The following is an 18242-nucleotide window of genomic DNA, read 5'->3' as shown; positions in this document are numbered from 1 at the left end:
TGAGGTTGATGGGAGGGGCTGAAGGGGTAAGGGAGGAGCTGGGGGTTGGTGGGCAGGGCCAGTGGGGTGGTAGGTAGAGTAAGCCTGTATCCATTTTGACTCTCTGGGTATAATTAAAGCAGTACAACCCCCATTGTGTGGGTGAAGTTGTACCGGTAATGACAAAGGACAGTTTGAATGTTATGAAACAAGGTGGGTGACGTAATATAGTTATTGGACCAACTTCTGTTGGTGAAAGAGACAACCTTTCAAGCCACACAGAGCTCTTGAAGATTAGCAGTTGGGTCCTCCTGGCTGAAGGGAAGAGCTGCTCTCAAGACACCCACCTACAGGAATGAAGAAGCTATTAAATATGCAGGTACAAGGAAAGAGAAGCAACATCTTGTGGTGACTGGCACTCTGCAGTGGAAACTTTATTGTGCTTCACTTTATTACCGTGACGCTGTTCAAAGTGGTAGAAAGCTAACAGGGCAAGTAAAGTAAGTAAATCATAGAATCACAGGCAAGGCGGTCCTTACCCATACGCAAAGTACGCAGCCGCATAAGGCACCAGGAAACTTGGGGCACCAAATTTCCTGGTGCCCTGTGCAGCTGCATACTGCTCCATACCCTGCTCCGCCTCTTCCCCAGGCTTCCTGCCATCGCTCTGCTCCGCCTTTGCCTCATCTGGACCCTGCTCCGCCCCAGCCCTGCCTCATCCCGCCCCTAAGGAATGCTGCAAGGCCGGGCCTGCACTCACCAGCAGCGGAATGTGCAGCAACCTGGCCCAGCTGTGCTGCTGGTGAGTGCTGGGGGGTGGTTTTCCCCTGTCCCCCAAGCCAGCCTCCCCCTGCGGAGGCCTGCACCACCACTCCTGCCTGCAGAAGGGCTGCGTAGGGCCCCAGAATAGCTAGGGATGGCCCTGATCACAGGGTTAGAAGGAACTGCAAGGGTCATCTGGTTTAACTGCCTACCAACATGCAGGATTTGTTGTGTCTAAAATTTCCTTGTTTATGAAGCACAGGTGGATAACAGGAAGAATCTGTTGTCAGTGGGACTAGCAGCAAAGAATCCTGTAGCACCTTATAGACTAACAGACGTTTTGGAGCATGAGCTTTCGTGGGTGAATACCCACTTCCTCAGATGCATGTAATGGAAATATCCAGGGGCAGGTATATATATGTGTGCTAGCAAGCAAGCTAGAGATAACGAGGTCAGTTCACTCAGGGAGGATGAGGCCCTGTTCTAGCAGTTGAGGTGTGAAAACCAAGAGAGGAGAAACTGGTTCTGTAATTGGCAAGCCATTCACAGTCTTTGTTCAGTCCTGAGCTGATGGTGTCAAATTTGCAGATGAACTGAAGCTCAGCAGTTTCTCTTTGAAGTCTGGTCCTGAAGTTTTTTTGCTGCAGGATGGCCACCTTAAGGTCTGCTATAGTGTGGCCAGGGAGGTTGAAGTGCTCTCCTACAGGTTTTTGTATATTGCCATTCCTAATGTCTGATTTGTGTCCATTTATCCTTTTCCGTAGGGACTGTCCAGTTTGGCCGATGTACATAGCAGAGGGGCATTGCTGGCATATGATGGCGTATATTACATTGGTGGATGTGCAGGTGAATGAACCAGTGATGGTGTGGCTGATCTGGTTAGGTCCTGTGATGGTGTCGCTGGTGTAGATATGTGGGCAGAGTTGGCATCGAGGTTTGTTGCATGGATTGGTTCCTGAGCTAGAGTTATTATGGTGTGGTGTGCAGTTACTGGTGAGAATATGTTTCAGGTTGGCAGGTTGTCTGTGGGCAAGGATTGGCCTGCCACCCAAGGTCTGTGAAAGTGTGGGATCATTGTCCAGGATGGGTTGTAGATCCTTGATGATGCGTTGGAGGGGTTTTAGCTGGGGGCTGTATGTGATGGCCAGTGGAGTCCTGTTGGTTTCTCTCTTGGGTTTGTCTTGCAGTAGGAGGCTTCTGGGTACACGTCTGGCTCTGTTGATCTGTTTCCTTATTTCCTCGTGCGGGTATTGTAGAATGCCACCAAGCATTCTCAAAACTACAATACCCGCACGAGGAAATAAGGAAACAGATCAACAGAGCCAGACGTGTACCCAGAAGCCTCCTACTGCAAGACAAACCCAAGAGAGAAACCAACAGGACTCCACTGGCCATCACATACAGCCCCAGCTAAAACCCCTCCAACGCATCATCAAGGATCTACAACCCATCCTGGACAATGATCCCACACTTTCACAGGCCTTGGGTGGCAGGCCAATCCTTGCCCACAGACAACCTGCCAACCTGAAACATATTCTCACCAGTAACTGCACACCACACCATAATAACTCTAGCCCAGGAACCAATCCATGCAACAAACCTCGATGCCAACTCTGCCCACATATCTACACCAGCGACACCATCACAGGACCTAACCAGATCAGCCACACCATCACTGGTTCATTCACCTGCACATCCACCAATGTAATATACGCCATCATATGCCAGCAATGCCCCTCTGCTATGTACATCGGCCAAACTGGACAGTCCCTACGGAAAAGGATAAATGGACACAAATCAGACATTAGGAATGGCAATATACAAAAACCTGTAGGAGAGCACTTCAACCTCCCTGGCCACACTATAGCAGACCTTAAGGTGGCCATCCTGCAGCAAAAAAACTTCAGGACCAGACTTCAAAGAGAAACTGCTGAGCTTCAGTTCATCTGCAAATTTGACACCATCAGCTCAGGACTGAACAAAGACTGTGAATGGCTTGCCAATTACAGAACCAGTTTCTCCTCTCTTGGTTTTCACACCTCAACTGCTAGAACAGGGCCTCATCCTCCCTGAGTGAACTGACCTCGTTATCTCTAGCTTGCTTGCTAGCACACATATATATACCTGCCCCTGGATATTTCCATTACATGCATCTGAGGAAGTGGGTATTCACCCACGAAAGCTCATGCTCCAAAACGTCTGTTAGTCTATAAGGTGCCACAGGATTCTTTGCTGCTTTTACAGATCCAGACTAACACGGCTACCCTCTGATAGTGGGACTAGGAGGCAGGTCCCCACTGCAACTCTACTTTTCAAACTTCTCCAGAGTATCCGGTATTATTTTCTAAACAGCCACATCTGCAGCAGTCCAGCTTCCAGGTGGGCTGTTCCGTAACTCTGAAGAGGATAAGGAAACAGATTTTAATTGTAAATAATGGGATGACATGAAAACACAACTATCCTAGAGCTGTCATTAGAAGAATTTATAACCTAAATATTGACAAAAAGTATGTAATGGTGCTTGTCATTGTGTACTGGTAGTCAATCTATTTTCTTATAGTGTGCTGAACCCTTGTGGTACCTGACCAGCTGTTTGTCAGGTTGTGCGGTGTTTATCTTTCTTTACCGTGTTATAATCAGTGACCTTGGTTTAACAGAGAGTCTGATAAAATGCCTGATTAAGGTTTTGCCATTGTTTGAAATGGGACCATTACGGGTCAGTGAAATAGGTGACTAACTTCTGTTCAGTTCTAAGCAATGGCAATGCTGTGGGCAGTCTTCCAGCACAGCCTTCCTAAACAAAATGCACCGGGATTGGAGCACGTAAGAAGGCGGGACTGAGTCCTGGTGGTTGCAGGGTTGCACTTGCCTTCCCTTTAGGGGAGTTAGTCAGGCCCTTAGACCACGGCCTACATTTCCCAGCATGCCGCACCGCCAGCTAGCAGTAAGCCCCCCCATGACTACATTTCCCAGCATTCCGCAGCGCCTCTGGCCGCACGGAGCGGCCCTAAATGACTACATTTCCCAGCGTGCTGCGGGGGCCGGTTCTCACGCGGCAGCCCTCAGAGCGTGGCGGGGTTTTCAAGCGTTCCAGGAGAGCTGCAGGCGGCCCTAAGATGGCGGCGGGGGCTCTGGTCGGCGCTGACTGAGGGGCCCGGGCGTTCCCCACAGAGCATGAGCGGCGGCGGCGGGCAGAGGACGCTGTTCCAGAGCTGGGGGTCCCGCGTTAGCCGCGCCCCGGGGCCACCCTCAGGGCCTCGGCAGGAGGCGGCTCCCCGTCCCGCGCCTTGCCCCGGCGGAGGGGTGCGGCGCCAGCGACCGCGGCCCTGCCCTGAGGAGGAGGCGGAGGCGGACGATGACTTGCTGCTGGCGGCGGCGGACGAGGCCGAGCGGGGCTCGGGCGGGGGCGCGGAGCCCCCCGCGGGCGGCGGGTTCTGCGCGGCGGCGGGCGCGCTGTGGATCTACCCCACCAACTGGCCGGAGCGCGGCTACCAGGTGCGCATGGCGCGGGCGGCGCTGCTGGCCAACACGCTGGTGTGCCTGCCCACCGGGCTGGGCAAGACCTTCATCGCCGCCGTGGTCATGTACAACTTCTACCGCTGGTTCCCCTCGGCCAAGGTGCTCTTCCTGGCGCCCACCAAGCCGCTGGTGGCGCAGCAGATGGAGGCCTGCGCCCGCGTCATGGGCATCCCTCAGCACCACATGGCCGAGATGACAGGTACGGAGGGTCCCCGGCCCCCCGAGCCCACCCACTGCCTCGCAGCTCGGGCACGGAAGCCAGGCGACTCCAGGCCCCACGCGGAGCCACAGGCCCCGTGTGCTGTGACAGCCCGGCCCAGTGCTGCCTCTCATGGGGAGGGATAGTTCAGTGCTTTGAGCACTGCCGTGCTAAACCCAGGGTTGTGTGTTCAATCCTTGAGGGGGGCATTTAGTGACCTGGGGCAAAAAAATAGTAGATGTTGGTCCTGCTTTGAGCAGGGGATTGGACTGGATGACCTCCTGAGGTCTCTTCCAACCCTGATAGTCCATATAGCTATGGCAGAGGCACCAGTGGCAGAATGCATAGATGAGAGGCCAGCAGAAACTCATTGCATCCGTAGTAGCCATAGGCCTTTAAAGTCTGGGCCACAGAACACTAGCGTTGTGAAGCGCTATGGAGATGGTCCTTAGCACAGCTGTGGCTGTGCTCAGTCTTTCTCTGGGTGCCATCCATTCAGAGATCTCATCCCCCCACTGTGTACATGGGAAATTTACCGGGAAACTCCAGCTGGTGCTGTCTAACATCAGCAGAAGCCACAGGATAGGCCAGTCTTCTCATCCACCCCTTTCTTTGCTGACCTGTAGGCTTTTTGTGGCTATGCTGGTGTGCTCCATTTCTAGGAGCCGATAGAGACAATACATTGAAATTCAGAGGCATCCTGCTCTCATATTCAGATGAGCATGCCTGTTAGTATTTGTATATATTGTCTGCAGTCTAAGGTAGATTGTGTCTGAAGGTGCATGAGATTTCTTGAATAGTTTAAAAACGTAAGAACATACGAAAGGCCATAATGGGTCAGATCAAAGGTCCATCTAGCCCAGAATCCTGTCTTCTGACAGTGGCCAATGCCAGGTGCCCCAGAGGGAAGGAGAAGAACAAGTAGTCATCAAGAGATCCATCCCATTGCCCATTCCAAACTTCTGGTAAACAGAAGCTAGGGACACCATCCCTGCCCATCCTGGCTAATAGCCATTGGTGGACCTGTTCTCCATGAACTTATCTAGTGCTTTTTTGACCCCTATTATAGTCTTGGCCTTCAGATTCCTCTGGCAAAGAGTTCCACAAGTTGACTGTGTTGTGTGAAGAAATACTTCCTTTGGTTTGTTTTAAACCTGCAGCCTATTAATTTCATTTGGTGACCCCTAGTTCTTGTGTTTTGAGAAGGAGTAAATAACACTTCCTCATTTACTTTCTGTCTTATCCCATGACAGCTTACTTTGCTTAAGAGCCTTTGGTGAGAGACCGTGTCAAAGGCTTTCTGAAAATCTAAGTACACTATATTCACTGGATCCCCCTTGTCCTCATGCTTGTTGACTGCCTCAAAGAATTCAAGTAGATTGGTGAGGCATGATTTCCCCTTTACAAAAAACACGTTGGCTCTTCCCCAACAAATAATGTTCATCTAGGTGTCTGACAATTTTGTTCTTTTCCTATAGTTTCAACCAGTTTGCCTGGTATGAAGTCAGGATTACCGGCCTGTAATTGCTGGGGTCACCTCTGGAGTCCTTTTTAAAAACTGGTGTTACATTAGCTATACTCCAGTAATTTGGTACAGAAGCTGATTTAAATGATAGGTTACAGACTGCAGATAGTAGTCCTGCAATTTCACATTTGAGTTCCTTCAGAACTCTTTGATGAAACCATCTGACTCTGGTGACTTATTACTGCTTTGTTTATCAATTTGTTCCAAAACCTCCTCTAATGACACCTCAATCTGGAACAGTTCCTCAGATTTGTCACCTAAAAAGAATGCTCAGGTTTGGGAATCTCCCTCCCATCCTCAACTGTGAAGACCGATGCGAAGAATTAATTTAGTTTATCTGAAATGGCCTTATCGGCCTTGAGTGCTCCTTTAGCATCTCAATCGTCCAGTAGTCCCACTGGTTGTTCAGCAGGCTTCCTGCTTCTGATGTATTTAAAAAAAAAAAAAAGATTGCTATTACTTTTTGAATCTTTGGCTAGCTGTTCTTCAGATTCTTTTTTGGCCTTCCTAATTGTATTATTTACACTTCATTTGCCAGAGTTTATGCTCCTTTCTATTTTCCTCACTAGGCTTTAACTTGCAGTTTTTAAAGGATGCCTTTTTGCCTCTCATTACTTCCTTTACTTTGTTGTTTAGACAGAGTTGCACTTTTTTGGTTCTCTTATGTTTTTTAATTTGCGATATACATTTAAGTTGAGCCTTCATTGTGGTGTCTTTGAAATCCCTGGAAGCTGCATGGAAACTTTTTTTACTTTTTCTGTTTTACCTTTTAATTTCTGTTTAACTAATCTCCTCGTTTTTATGTAGTCCCCCTTTCTGAAATTAAATGCTACTGTGATGGGCTGCTGTGGTGTTTTCCCCACCACAGGGATGGTAAATGTAATTATATTATGGTCACTATTACCAGGTGATCCACCTATGTTCACCTCTTGGATCAGATCCTGTGCTCCACTTACGACGAAATCAAGAATTGCCTCTCCTCTTGTGGGTTCTAGGACTAGCTGCTCCAAGAAGCAGTCATTTAAGGTGTCAAGAAACTTTATCTCTGCATCCCAACCTGAGGTGGCATGTTACCCAGTCAATATGGGGATAGTTTAATTCCCTCATTATTATTGAGTTTTTTTTATTTTAATAGCCTTTCTAATCTCCCTCAGCATTTCACAGTCATTATCACCATCCTGGTCAGGTGGTCGGTAATATAGCCCTACTGCTATATTCTTATTATTAGAGCATGGGATTACTATCCATAGAGATTCAATGGTACAGTTTGTTCATTTAAGATTTTTACTTAATTTGATTCTATGCTTTCTTTCACATATAGTGCCACTCCCTCACCAGCACAACCTGTTCTGTCCTTCCATTATATTTTGTACCCTGGTATTACTGTGTCTCATTGATTATCCTCATTCCATCAAGTTTCTGTGATGCCTTTTATATCAATATCCTCATTTAATACAAGGCACTCTAGTTCACCCATCTAATTATTTAGATTTCTAGCATTTGTATATAAGCACTTTAAAAACGTGTCACTTTTCAGCTGTCTCCCATTACATGATGTAATTGAATGGGATTTTTTTCATTTGGCTGTTCCTCATCAGATCCTACCTGTATTTGATCATCTTCCATCCTCTTCTCCTTACTGGGACATAGAGAATCTCCATTAGAAGATCTTCTCCTAAGGGATGTCCCTGTCCGAACCACGTGCTCTTCTGCACCTGTGGCTTCCCCCCTAGTCCTTAGTTTAAAAACTGCTCTATGGCCTTTTTAATTTTAAGTGCCAGCAATCTGGTTCCATCTTGGTTTAGGTGGTTTTTAGATGTGCGTGTAATTATTAGAACTGGGAGCACTGGCTGTTGGGAGTCTGAAAGGACAGGAACCGAGAAGGAAGGGGGAGGAGTTGAGGAGGCTGAGTGAGAGTTACAGAGGGTGCAGCAGCAGCTTGGTAAGGAGGTTTTCACTGTAAAAATAAAGCTTGTTGAAGCTTGTTAGTATCTTGCCTGCTTGATACAACATTTTGGCGATGAGGATGGGATGGATCTTCTGCCTCTGAACCCACTTGTACCCTTTCTGTAAAGCCCAGGTGAGCCTCCAATTGCTGTCTGGATCCATATGTTTGAGACTTATCTGCTTGCAATCAATGTTACAGAGATTTCTGAAGTAAGAAAGTGTTGTCTGCTAATCCACTGCCTTGGAGCAGAAGGGCAGCGTATATTTTACACTTTTCCCCTTGGAGATAATAAATGAGACTGCACTCACTACATTAAAGAACTTTTTTGTGCCAAAAGTGAATTTAGTAGCTAATCGCTACAGATTTTGCCAGCGTGAGCAGAAACCAGGGGAGACTGCAATGCAGTATATTGCTTCCCTGAGGAGTCTGATTGTAACTTGTGTCTTTGGGAATATGGCAGATAAGATGATTAGAGACCAGCTCATTGAGAAAACAACCATACTTTGTGTAAGAGAACGCTTACTTCTAGACAGGGCCGGCTCTAGCCATTTCGCCGCCCCAAGCACGGTGGCACGCCGCGGGGGACGCTCTGCCGCTCGCCTGTTCCACGGCTCCGGTGGACCTCCTGCAGGCTTGCCTGTGGATGCTCCTGTCAATAACCTAGTCCCAGATTTGGACCTTAGCGTCCAAAATATGGGGGTTAGCATGAAAACCTCCAAGCTTAGTTACCAGCTTGGACCTGGTACTGCTGCCACCACCCAAAAAATTAGTGTGTTTTGGGGCACTCTGGTCCCCACAAAAACCTTTCCTGGGGACCCCAAGACCCAAATCCCTTGAATCTCACAACAAAGGGAAATAAATCTTTTCCCTTCCCCCCTCCAGGTGCTCCTGGAGAGATACACAGAAGCAACCTCTGTGAATCTAAACAGAGGGAGTCCACCCTCTCTAATTCCAGTCCTGGAAACAAAAGCACTTCCCTCTTCACCCAGAGGGAATACGAAGTCAGGCTAGTAAATCTAACACACACACATCTCCACGTGACTTCTTCCTCCCACCAATTCCCTGGTGAGCTGCAGACTCAATTCCCTGGAGTCCCTCACTAAAGGAAAATCTCCAACAGGTCTTAAAAGAAAGCTTTATATAAAAAAGAAAGAAAAATACATACAAATGGTCTCTCTGTATTACGGTGACAAATACAGGGTCAATTGCTTAAAAGAAATATGAATAAACAGCCTTATTCAAAAAGAATACAATTTAAAGCACTCCAGCAACTATAGACATGTAAATACAAAAGAAAAAAACAATAACCCTTATGGTTTTTATGATCTCTGTACTCACAACTTGGAAACAGAAGATTAGAGAGCAGGAAATAGAAATCACTCCTCATAGCTGAGAGAGAGGCAGACAGAAGACAAAGAATTCAGACACAAACTTCCCTCCACCCAGAGTTGAAAAAATCCTGTTTCCTGATTGGTCCTCTGGTCAGGTGCTTCAGGTTACTTTTTTTCCAGGTGAAAGAGACATTAACCCTTAGCTATCTGTTTATGACACGCCCCCCAAATTGCAGACAGTGGGGAAGCTCACTGGCGGCGATTTCCTCCTAGAACTTTAAACTAAACAGATTAATACAACACATGCACCGTTACATATACCACCAAGTATATAACTAACAGACTTTTACAGTGTAAGAACGCTTTTTAACTACTAGATTCTGGGAAACTCTCACAGGAGAGTGCATCAGCTACTTTGTTAGAAGCTCCTGAGATGTGCTGAATTTCAAAATCAAAATCTTGGAGAGCTAAACTCCAACGAAGAAGTTTCTTGTTGTTCCCCTTGGCCGTATGAAGCCGCTTTAGTGCAGCATGGTCAGTTTGTAGCTGGAACCGCCATCCCCAAACATATGGGCGTAGCTTTTTCAGGGCGTACACAATGGCATAGCATTCCTTTTCGCTGACTGACCAGTGAGTTTCCCTCTCAGACAGTTTCTTGCTGAGAAACACGACAGGATGGAAGTTGTGATCCGTTGCTTCCTGCATGAGTACTGCTCCTATACCACGCTCAGATGCATCCGTGGTTACTAGGAATGGCTTGTCAAAATCCGGGGCCCTGAGTACAGGGTCAGACATGAACGTTGCCTTAAGCTGGGTAAAGGCCTTTTGACACTTATCAGTCCACTTAACAGCATTTGGCTGGGTCTTTTTGGTTAGGTCGGTCAGTGGGGCAGCGATTTGGCTGTAGTGTGGTACAAATCGCCTGTAGTACCCGGCCAAGCCTAAGAAGGATTGGACCTGTTTCTTTGACCTTGGGACAGGCCACTTTTGGATAGCATCCACCTTGGCCTGTAGGGGGTTTATGGTTCCTTGACCCACCTGGTGCCCCAGGTAAGTCACTCTGTTTTGGCCTATTTGACACTTTTTGGCCTTAACAGTTAGTCCGGCCTGCCTGATGCGCTCAAAGACCTTTTCCAGGTGTAGTAGGTGTTCGGGCCAGGAGTCCGAAAAAATGGCCACATCATCGAGGTAGGCAACTGCAAATTCTCCCAGTCCTGCTAGTAGACCATCTACCAGCCTCTGGAAGGTGGCGGGTGCATTTCGAAGGCCGAAAGGAAGGACATTAAATTCATACACCCCCGCATGGGTGACGAATGCTGACCTCTCCTTGGCAGGTTCATCTAGCGGTACTTGACAGTACCCCTTGGTTAAGTCTATTGTAGAGATGAACTGGGCACGTCCCAACTTCTCCAATAGCTCATCGATGCGTGGCATTGGATAGTTGTCCGGACGAGTTACCGCATTTAGCTTACGGTAGTCCACGCAAAAGCGTATTTCCCCATCTGGTTTGGGTACCAGAACCACTGGAGATGCCCATGCACTAGTAGATGAGCGGATTATACCCATCTGTAGCATGTTCTGGATCTCCCGCTCTATAGCAGCTTGGGCATGAGGAGACACCCGGTAGGGTGGGGTTCTAATGGGGTGAGCATTACCTGTGTCAATGGAGTGGTATGCCCGTTCAGTCCGTCCTGGGGTGGCTGAGAACAATGGGGCGAAGCTAGTGCACAGCTCCTTGATTTGTCGCCGCTGCAGACGTTCCAGGGTGGTTGAGAGGTTTACCTCTTCCACGCCACCGTCTTTTTTTCCCATCTTAGTAGACACCGTCAGGCCACTCAGCATCATCTCCCTGGACTGTAAACTGACAAACCTGTAAGTCTCTGGAATAGAAAGGCTTGAGAGAATTAACATGGTACACTCTGGGCTTTAGTGGGGAATTGGGAAATGCTCTGAGGTAGTTTACAGTTCCCAGGCGCTCTTGGACCGTGAATGGCCCTTCCCATGATGCTTCCATCTTATGGGCCTGTTGCGCCTTCAGGACCATAACCTGGTCTCCTACCTTGAAGGAACATTATCTGGCATGTCTGTCATACCAGGCCTTTTGCTCTTCGTGAGCATCCTTTAGGTTTTCTTTAGCAAGGGCTAAAGAGTGTCGGAGGGTGTTCTGTAGGTTGCTTACAAAGTCAAGAATGTTAGTCCCTGGAGAAGGCGTAAACCCCTCCCATTGCTGCTTCACCAACTATAATGGCCCCTTAACCTCGTGACCATACACAAGTTCAAACGGTGAAAACCCTAAACTGGGATGTGGTACAGCCTTGTAGGCAAACAGCAACTGCTGCAACACTAGGTCCCAATTATTGGAGTATTCGTTGACGAATTTACGTATCATGGCTCCCGAAGTTCCATTAAACCTTTCCACCAGGCCATTGGTTTGATGGTGGTATGGGGTGGCAACCAAGTGGTTCACCCCATGCGTTTCCCACAGTTTTTCCATGGTCCCTGCCAGGAAATTAGATCCTGAATCTGTAAGGATGTCGGAGGGCCAACCTACCCTGGCAAAGATGTCTGTTAGGGCCAGGCACACAGTGTTAGCCCTTGTGTTGCCTAGAGCTACTGCTTCCGGCCATCGGGTAGCAAAGTCCACTAAAGTCAGTACGTACTGCTTTCCTCTGGGTGTCTTTTTTGGGAAAGGACCCAGAATATCCACAGCTACTCGCTGAAATGGGACCTCAATTAAGGGGAGTGGCTGGAGAGGGGCCTTGACCTGGTCTTGGGGTTTTCCCACTCTTTGGCATACCTCACAAGACCGAACATACTTGGCAACGTCCTTGCCCATCCCCTCCCAGTGGAAGGACTTCCCCAACCAGTCCTTGGTTCTGTTCACCCCAGCATGGCCACTGGGATGATCATGGGCTAAGCTTAAGAGCTTCCCCCGGTACTTAGTTGGAACCACCAACTGTTTTTGCGGCTGCCATTCTTCCCGGTGTCCACCAGAAAGAATCTCCTTGTATAAAAGTCCTTGGTCTATAACAAACCGGGATCGATTAGAAGAGCTGAGAGGCAGTGAGGTGCTCCGTGCTGCTGCCCAAACTTTCTGAAGGCTGTCATCTGCTTCCTGCTCAGTCTGGAACTGTTCCCTTGAGGCTGGGGTCACCAGTTCTTCCTCAGACTGTGGACTTGGGCTTGGTCCCTCTGGAAGCGATGTAGGTGATGGGGTTGTTTCCGTTGCTGGTGAACCGCTTTCCGCTGGTGCACCTGAGGGTATTTCAGGCTCTGGCTGAGCCTTTTGGGTATCGCTGTCTGTTGCTTCTGCCAGTTTTGGCTCGCTGGCGCCCTCTGGCGTTGAGTTTGAAGATGTGGTTGCAATTGCTGGTACTGGTTGCTGTTCCAGTTCCGGGCCTGGGACTGGAGGAGCTGTGGCTGTTTCAGTGGTTGGCATGGAATCCGGGTCCACTTCCTCTGTCTGGGTCTCTGGTAACACAGACGGGGCCTCTGTGGACAGCTCAGGAACAGGAATGGGTCTGGAAACTTGCCTGGTTTGGCTACGTGTAACCATTTCCACTCTTTTGGCCCGCTTCACCTGGTTGGCCAAGTCTTCCCCCAGTAGCATGGGGATAGGATAATTGTCATAGACTGCAAAAGTCCACGTTCCTGACCAGCCTTTGTACTGGACAGGCAGTTGAGCTGTAGGCAAGTCTACAGCTTGTGACATGGAGGGGTAAATTGTCACTTGGGCCTTTCGGTTGATGAATTTGGGGTCTACGAAGGATTGGTGGATAGCTGACACTTGTGCCCCCGTGTCTCTCCACGCAGTAACCTTCTTTCCGCCCACTCTCAAATTTTCCCTTCGCTCCAAGGGTATTAGAGAGGCATCCGGGCCTGGGGATCTTTGGTGTGATGGTGGTGTAATGAACTGCACTCGGATGGCGTTCTTTGGACAGTTGGCCTTGATATGTCCCAGTTCATTACACTTAAAGCATCTTCCATCTGATGGATCACTGGGCCGAGGTGAGTTACTGGAGACTGGTGAGGTGGAAGAATAGGGCGTCTGTGGCTTTACTTGGGTTGTATGTGGGGTCTTTGGCTGTCCTCGGTTGTAGGGTTTATGGTCGGTGTGCCCACTGGTGTATTCGTTCCCCTTGACAGTAGCTTTCTTGCTTTCTGCCACTTCCATCCATCTGGCTCCAATCTCCCCCGCCTCAGCGAGATTTTTGGGTTTTCCATCTTGTATGTACCGTGTTATGTCCTCAGGAACACCATCCAAGAACTGCTCCATTTGTATGAGGAGGTGCAGTTCTTCCAAGGTTTTAACATTGTGTCCTGATATCCAGGCCTCATAATTTTTCCCAACGTAGTAGGCGTGTTTGGGAAATGACACATCTGGTTTCCACTTTTGGGTTCTGAAATGCCGACGGGCATGCTCCGGGGTGATCCCCGTTCTGTATTTGGCCTTGGTTTGAAAAAGTTTATAGTTGTTCATGTTCCCCTTAGGCATTTCAGCTGCCACCTCTGCTAAAGGTCCACTGAGCTGTGGCCTCAATTCTACCATGTACTGGTCTTCAGGGATGCTGTACCCAGGACAGGCTCTTTCAAAATTTTCCAAGAAGGCCTCGGTGTCATTACCTGCCTTGTAGGTGGGAAATTTCCTGTGCTGTGGAACAATAATTGGCGAAGGGTTGTTAGGATTGGCTGGGTTTTGTTGCTTAGCCTTTTCTAATTCCATGGCCTGTCGGTGGGTTTCTTTCAGGAGTTCCAACTCTCTCCTGTGGGTAGCCTCTTTTTCTCTTTCTCTTAGCTCCATCTCTCTTTGTTTTATTTCTAGTTCCTGTATTTTTTTTTTCCATATCTCGCTTGTGCTCGGCGTCTTTTATTTGTACTTCGGCCTCCATTTTTGCCTTAGAAGTCATGGTTCCTGTTTTCTTGTGTTGGGGTGCCCTCTGGTGTTTATCTTCTGAACTGCAGGTTCTGTTGCCTCCTGGGGTCTGCCTAGCAACAGTGCCTTTTTCCCTGTCTTCCTAGCTAATTTTTTCAATGTAAAGTAAACCAGAAAAACCACTTTATTTGCATGAGTATAGTGCTGGTATCTGCCTCCTAATGGGAGTGTTATTGTCACAAAAGACCCTTAACAGCTCCTTAATGGTTGGTTGCTTAATATGCAAGCCACAGCTGCCAGAGAGAGCAGAAAAAAAAATTTTCTGGTTCCCTTTTAAAACCAAACTGTTTCTCTCTGCTAAAAAGCCCCTAGCAGAGAAAAGAAAAATATAATATTCCTACTGGCTTCTGGATTCTGTCTATCCCACCACTGCACACCATGTCAATAACCTAGTCCCAGATTTGGACCTTAGCGTCCAAAATATGGGGGTTAGCATGAAAACCTCCAAGCTTAGTTACCAGCTTGGACCTGGTACTGCTGCCACCACCCAAAAAATTAGTGTGTTTTGGGGCACTCTGGTCCCCACAAAAACCTTTCCTGGGGACCCCAAGACCCAAATCCCTTGAGTCTCACAACAAAGGGAAATAAATCTTTTCCCTTCCCCCCTCCAGGTGCTCCTGGAGAGATACACAGAAGCAACCTCCGGGAATCTAAGCAGAAGGAGTCCACCCTCTCTAATTCCAGTCCTGGAAACAAAAGCACTTCCCTCTTCACCCAGAGGGAATACGAAGTCAGGCTAGTAAATCTAACACACACACATCTCCACGTGACTTCTTCCTCCCACCAATTCCCTGGTGAGCTGCAGACTCAATTCCCTGGAGTCCCTCACTAAAGAAAAACTCCAACAGGTCTTAAAAGAAAGCTTTATATAAAAAAGAAAGAAAAATACATACAAATGGTCTCTCTGTATTAAGGTGACAAATACAGGGTCAATTGCTTAAAAGAAATATGAATAAACAGCCTTTTTCAAAAAGAATACAATTTAAAGCACTCCAGCAACTACACACATGTAAATACAAAAGAAAAAAACAATAACCCTTATGGTTTTTATGATCTCTGTACTCACAACTTGGAAACAGAAGATTAGAGAGCAGGAAATAGAAATCACTCCTCATAGCTGAGAGAGAGGCAGACAGAAGACAAAGAACTCAGACACAAACTTCCCTCCACCCAGAGTTGAAAAAATCCTGTTTCCTGATTGGTCCTCTGGTCAGGTGCTTCAGGTTACTTTTTTTCCAGGTGAAAGAGACGTTAACCCTTAACTATCTGTTTATGACAGCTCCACCAGAGCCGCAGAACCGGCGGACCCTCCGCAGGCATGCCTGCAGGAGGTCCACCGGAGCCGCCTGCCGCCCTCCCGGCAACCGGCAGAGCACCCCCCGCGGCATGCCGCCCCAAGCATGCACTTGGCGCGCTGGGGCCTGGAGCCGGCCCTGCTTCTAGAACCACAACTTATACTAGAAAAAGCAATAACCATTGCTACTCAGATTGAGTCAGCTACAGCTGAAGCCAAAAATAATGAGCAACGATACACGAGGCACAGTCCAGGCTATGATTCCTTTGCAGAAAAGTTCACTATTGCTGCAGGCAAACAATTGCAAGAGGAAAACTAATAAAAAGCCGCTGAATCAGCAAATGGCTTTTGCTGTGGCTCTCCGCAACATCTTGAAAGCTACACAGGATGTCCAGCAAAAGTAGCTCAGTGCAATCATTGAAAAAAGATTGGGCATTTTGCTAAAGTATGTCACAGTAGCCAGTTCAATCAACAGGTGCATTCAGTCCCAATACTAGATGTTACTGTGCTGTGTGTGGACAAAATCACTACTGCACATATTCCAGAACAGCTGAAGTGTGCTGTAAATGTTTCTGCCATACCCTATGATATAATAAATAATATAATAATTGGAGATATACCTATCTCCTAGAACTGGAAGGGACCTTGAAAGGTCATCGAGTCCAGCCCCCTGCCTTCACTAGCAGGACCAAGTACTGATTTTTGCCCCAGATCCCTAAGTGGCCCCCTCAAGGATTGAATTTACAACCCTGGGTTTAGCACTGAGCTATCCCCCCCCCCCCCCCCCCCCCCCCAGGCAAATCACACTCTATTCAGCTAATGTTGGACACTGGCTCAGCAGTATCTATACTACCTGATTTCATTTATTTGCATTACTTTAAAGATGTGCCTCTTACTGAACCCAAATTCAGCTGGTGTGCTATTTGAAAAAACATATTCCAGTACATGGCTGCGTGCCAGCAATAGTTACTTTTGGTGATTGCTGTGTAACTGCAGAGTTCTACATTGTCCAGAATGGCACTCCTATCCTTGGCAGAGATTTATTGGCTGCTTTAAATCTCAGGATAGTTAATGGATGAATTGATCTTCCTCAGCAAAGCACTCTTGCGGTACACACACCAGTTTCAGCTGGGACCCAACACCAGGTTGAGGAGAAACTCGGCTGTATTTATGGGTTTCTGCATAAAGTTAAAATGCGGAATAATGTGATGCTCACATGACAGAAATTATGGCGCTTACCATTTTCAGTCAGGGAAGCTGTTTCAGAGGAACTTAGAAAACTTGTTCAAAATTGCTTTATTGAAGAGAATAACTTCTCGGAAGGGGTTTCACGTATAGTGGTGATGCAGAAGAAGGGTGGGGGCATTCGCTTTGTGTGGACTTAAGGAAGCCAAATAAAGCTATTGTGATTGACAGCCATCCTCTTCCTCACATAAAAGTTTCTACTCCTGATTTGCAGAGCACATACCACCGGGTTATGTTGCATGAAGACAGCAGAGACCTTACAGCATTTATTACACATGAGGGACTATTTTGTTTTAAACTTATTCCATACTGTCTTGCATCAGCCCCAAGTGCCTTCCAAAAAATGATGTAATTGATTCCGAAGAATCAACATGGAGCTCAGTGCTATTTGGATGATATTATCGTGTTTGGAAATACTACTGAGGAGCATGACAATAACCTGCAGTCTGTACTAAACTGCATCAGCAGAAGCAGGCCTCAAGCTCAATAGGTCCAAATGCAAATTTTGACAAACTGAACTCTCCATTCTGGGGCATACAAGTTCACAGGCTGGACTAAGACCTGATCCAGATCATATCCTGGCAATTTCAAATGCTCCTCCTCCAACAGATTTGCAAACCTTGTGTTCCTTCTTGGGTCTTACCTCCTGGTGTGCAAAATTCATTCCCAATTACGCTTCTGTCATTGAACCATTACGAGAATTACTATGGGAAGTTCAACCTTAGTGTGGACAATGGATGCACAAGCTAGTTTCGAAACGGTGAAAGACTTGATTGTACATAGTCCAGTACTTGCACTATTCAGTCCCGCATTGTCCACAGTTGTAACTACTGATGCTTCTGATTATGGACTTGGGGCTGTCTTCACACAACTTCATGAGGGCAACACAGAGGACTGTTGGATTTGCTTCAAGGACACTGAGTAATGCTGAGAGAAAATATTCTACAGTCGAAAAAGAAGTACTTGCTTGTGTCTGGGCTACTGAAAAATGGAGAACTTACCTGTGGGGCCACACGTTCAAGTTGCGCACAGACCGCAGCCCTTTAATGACGTTGCTCACCATGAAAGACTGGGAAGAGCAGGATATCGTATTGCTAGATGTCTGCAAGACTACTCTCTTTCAATTATGACCTGGAATATAAGCCTGGAAACACAAATGTGGTAGCTGATAGCCTTTCTCGCCTGCCTTCGCCTTCACCAGGTGCTCCACCGGAGGATGAGGATGTAGTAGTTGTGCTTATTACAAGCACTCTTATTGCACTTACAAGAGAGCAATTTCACGCTGCTTGTTCAGCATGTCCAATTCAACAAAAACTATGGGAATTTCTGATAAAGAGATGGCCCAGTAACCCTAAAAACCTTGACCCAGTTTTGCTGCCTTATTTTAGAGTTTGGGATGAACTTTTTTTGCTCGATGGCTGTGTGCTATGAGGTACACACCAGCTACTTGTTCCAGAATAATTACAGTCAAAACTCATACACCTGGCACACGATACTCGTCAAGGCA

General features: G+C 47.5%; 1 protein-coding gene across 1 annotated transcript in view; it reads left to right on the top strand.

Annotated features, from left to right (window-relative positions):
* Positions 1–3697: 3697 nt before the first annotated feature.
* FANCM (FA complementation group M) overlaps positions 3698–18242 on the top strand; it is a 171457-nt gene continuing 156912 nt past the window's right edge. Inside the window, 3 exon segments of the mRNA XM_050954582.1 lie at positions 3698–3787; positions 3789–3845; positions 3847–4459. Coding sequence (XP_050810539.1) covers positions 3698–3787; positions 3789–3845; positions 3847–4459 — 760 coding nt within the window.

The sequence above is a fragment of the Gopherus flavomarginatus genome, chromosome 5 (assembly GCF_025201925.1).
Source record: "Gopherus flavomarginatus isolate rGopFla2 chromosome 5, rGopFla2.mat.asm, whole genome shotgun sequence".
Lineage (NCBI taxonomy): Eukaryota > Metazoa > Chordata > Testudines > Testudinidae > Gopherus > Gopherus flavomarginatus.
Note: the sequence above shows the minus strand (reverse complement) of the source record. Positions and strands in the feature narration are given on the sequence as shown.